This window comes from Poecilia latipinna, unplaced genomic scaffold, assembly GCF_001443285.1.
Source record: "Poecilia latipinna isolate Pla-1442-1.1 unplaced genomic scaffold, P_latipinna-1.0 Scaffold32, whole genome shotgun sequence".
Lineage (NCBI taxonomy): Eukaryota > Metazoa > Chordata > Actinopteri > Cyprinodontiformes > Poeciliidae > Poecilia > Poecilia latipinna.
In genome coordinates this window covers 710964-713350 of record NW_015112648.1, presented here as the reverse complement: position 1 = coordinate 713350, position 2387 = coordinate 710964, and the positions used below count along the sequence as shown (strand labels likewise).

At 45.5% G+C, this 2387-nt stretch overlaps 1 protein-coding gene across 1 annotated transcript in view; it reads right to left on the bottom strand.

Moving 5' to 3' along the window:
- Positions 1 to 1224: 1224 nt before the first annotated feature.
- Positions 1225 to 2387, bottom strand: part of LOC106953266 (uncharacterized) — a 4882-nt gene continuing 3719 nt past the window's right edge. The window contains exon 2 of the mRNA XM_015041886.1: positions 1225 to 1399. Coding sequence (XP_014897372.1) covers positions 1251 to 1399 — 149 coding nt within the window. The 3' untranslated portion in view covers positions 1225 to 1250. The remainder of the gene's footprint in view (positions 1400 to 2387) is intronic.

The window sequence follows — 2387 nt, the reverse complement described above, 5'->3', positions numbered from 1 at the left end:
TGTTAAGTAGATCCTGCAGATACTCTTTCACTTCATTGTGGAGAGGTTTTGGGACTGACATGTAGGTTTTCTTTACAGGACTTTTGTCATGAAGGGTTATATGCATTTTCAGGGAAGGGATGCAGCCCACATCATCACGGTCGTATGCAAATGCCTCACATTCTTCCCGCAACATCATCTTCACAGCTGTTTGTTGACTTTCTGTCAAGTGCTGCAGATCCACTGGTGGATCCCATGACTTTGGTCTCTGTTGAATGTTGTCTGTGTGTTATTCGGGATGTGTGACTTTAACTTTGAACTCTGTTTTTCCTCTTGTGTCCACTCATTTACTTTTGTCTGGATGTCTGCTGCATATACAGTCTTTATTGGTTCAAGACGTCCAATCACTTTACGACTCATTAGATAAATGGTGTGTTCTGTGGTGTTAGTCACTGGGATGGGCACATATGGCACTTTTCTGTCTGGAATTTGCACCAGTACGTCACTGAACATGACGCCCTCTGGTGGTGAGTCAACCATGTCAGCTAAAAAGAGCATGTCTTGACCCAGAGCATGTGGACTAACATGTGCCCGGGCATAAACTGTGGTAACTTGGTTTGCTCTCAAAGGCACTCTCTTCACTCCAGTCCTTACCACACCTGCCTCTGAGTCTTTTTTGCTGTTCTGCACCAGTCTGACAACATTATGTGCAGTTTGTACAGTTATTTCAAATGCTTTACTTACATAGTGGGCAAGTTGTTTTCTTCCACCTTTGGTCTTTACTTCTTTTCTGTTGACAACCGCCTCAATAACATTGTAGCCGATGATGGGATCACTGGCCACGGCTGGGTCACTGGCTACCAATATTGGCACTTGCAACTCACTGGTTGGGAAACAATCACTGTCTAGTCTGAAGCTGACTTCTATCCAGCCAGTGTAGGGGATGGTTGTGTCATTTGCAGCAAACACTGTGAGCGTCTCATTCTCTAACAGTTCTGACACAGGTCTGACAACTGTGTGGGGAAGGTGGTTCTGCCGCCAGTTTTCATTTACAATGCTGGACTGTGCCCCTGAATCCCACAATACTTTGACTGGATGGTTGTCCATAAAACAGTTAACAGTACAGCGGTTTCCCACCAGGCTTACTAACCTTGACTTGTGTTGAGGGGGTAGATAACGAACTTCAGTTACAGCTGATAAGGCAGCAACTGGCATTTCATTGGAGGATGGTGGTGGGCTTGGCTGCTCTTTATGGGACCGTGGATCCTGGACTACTGCTGGTCCCACCTCAGTAGCCCTTCCTCGTTTCCCATCAACGGTCTCGGTGCTCGGCATCCACGAGAGTAGTGGCCCTCCCGCCCACATTTGAAACAGTGCATACAATTGTCTCCTTTTCCCTCTTCTCTGCACTTCTTACAGCCTTTTTGTCTTTGTTTTGGTGCCATGGTGTGGGGACTGGTTTCCATAGCAGCCACAAACATCTCTTTCATTTCTTTGCGAAGTTCTTCTATGATCTGCTGTGGGTCTGTTTTAGTCTCTTTATTTTTAACTGTTTTCACAGCCACTGTAATGGGGGATTCTTTGGGTTTCGGGTGGCTTTGAACAGGTGTCAGGGCTGTCTGGCACGCTGTTTGGAGCTCTTGTACCTTGGGAATCTTGACTGCAGTGGACCTTCTTCGTTTCTCCAATCTTTCATTTTCTAGCTTTGAAGCTTCGTTAACTTTCTCAATCAGTTCTTCATCTGTTATGGTCATATTACTTAGGAGAGGCAGCAACTGATACTTAATGGAGTCACTGAGTAGCCCAGTTTCAATGGAGCGGAGAAACTTACGCTGAATTGTGGTCCTGCTGTACAGTTCATCGGTCTCCTCATTTGCTGCTTTCCATAGAAGTTTTTCTTTGAGCTCGATAGCACGAAATACAAAATTTAGGGCAGTTTCTTTGGGTTCTTGGGAGATATTGAGAAGCTGATGGTAAAGTTCAGTGGGGCTATCGACCCTGTAGTGTCCCTTTAGTATGGTGAGCAGTTTGCTAAGGGTTAACCCACGTTTTATCTCCAACATGTCTCTTAGGGGCATTCCTGGACTGATGGCCCTAATTACTGCTTCAACTACTTCAACCTCTGAGTGTCCTTTTTCAATCCCATTTTCGATCTGGCGTACTAAACTGAGGTAGGACAGCTTATCCTTCTGCCCACTCTCTCCAATCTGCCCAGAGATTTTAAACTCCCTCCTCAATGTTACCTCCTGCAGAGTTTGTTTTGGCTCTGGTCGGGTTTTGAGTGGATAATCTGTTGCCTGGACTGAAGTGGTGCATGGAATAGTGTCCTCAAGGTCTATCTGTGGCACAGACTTTTTAAATGAGGATTCCTCTTCTGACTGACACATTACTTTACTTAGTCTCTGGAT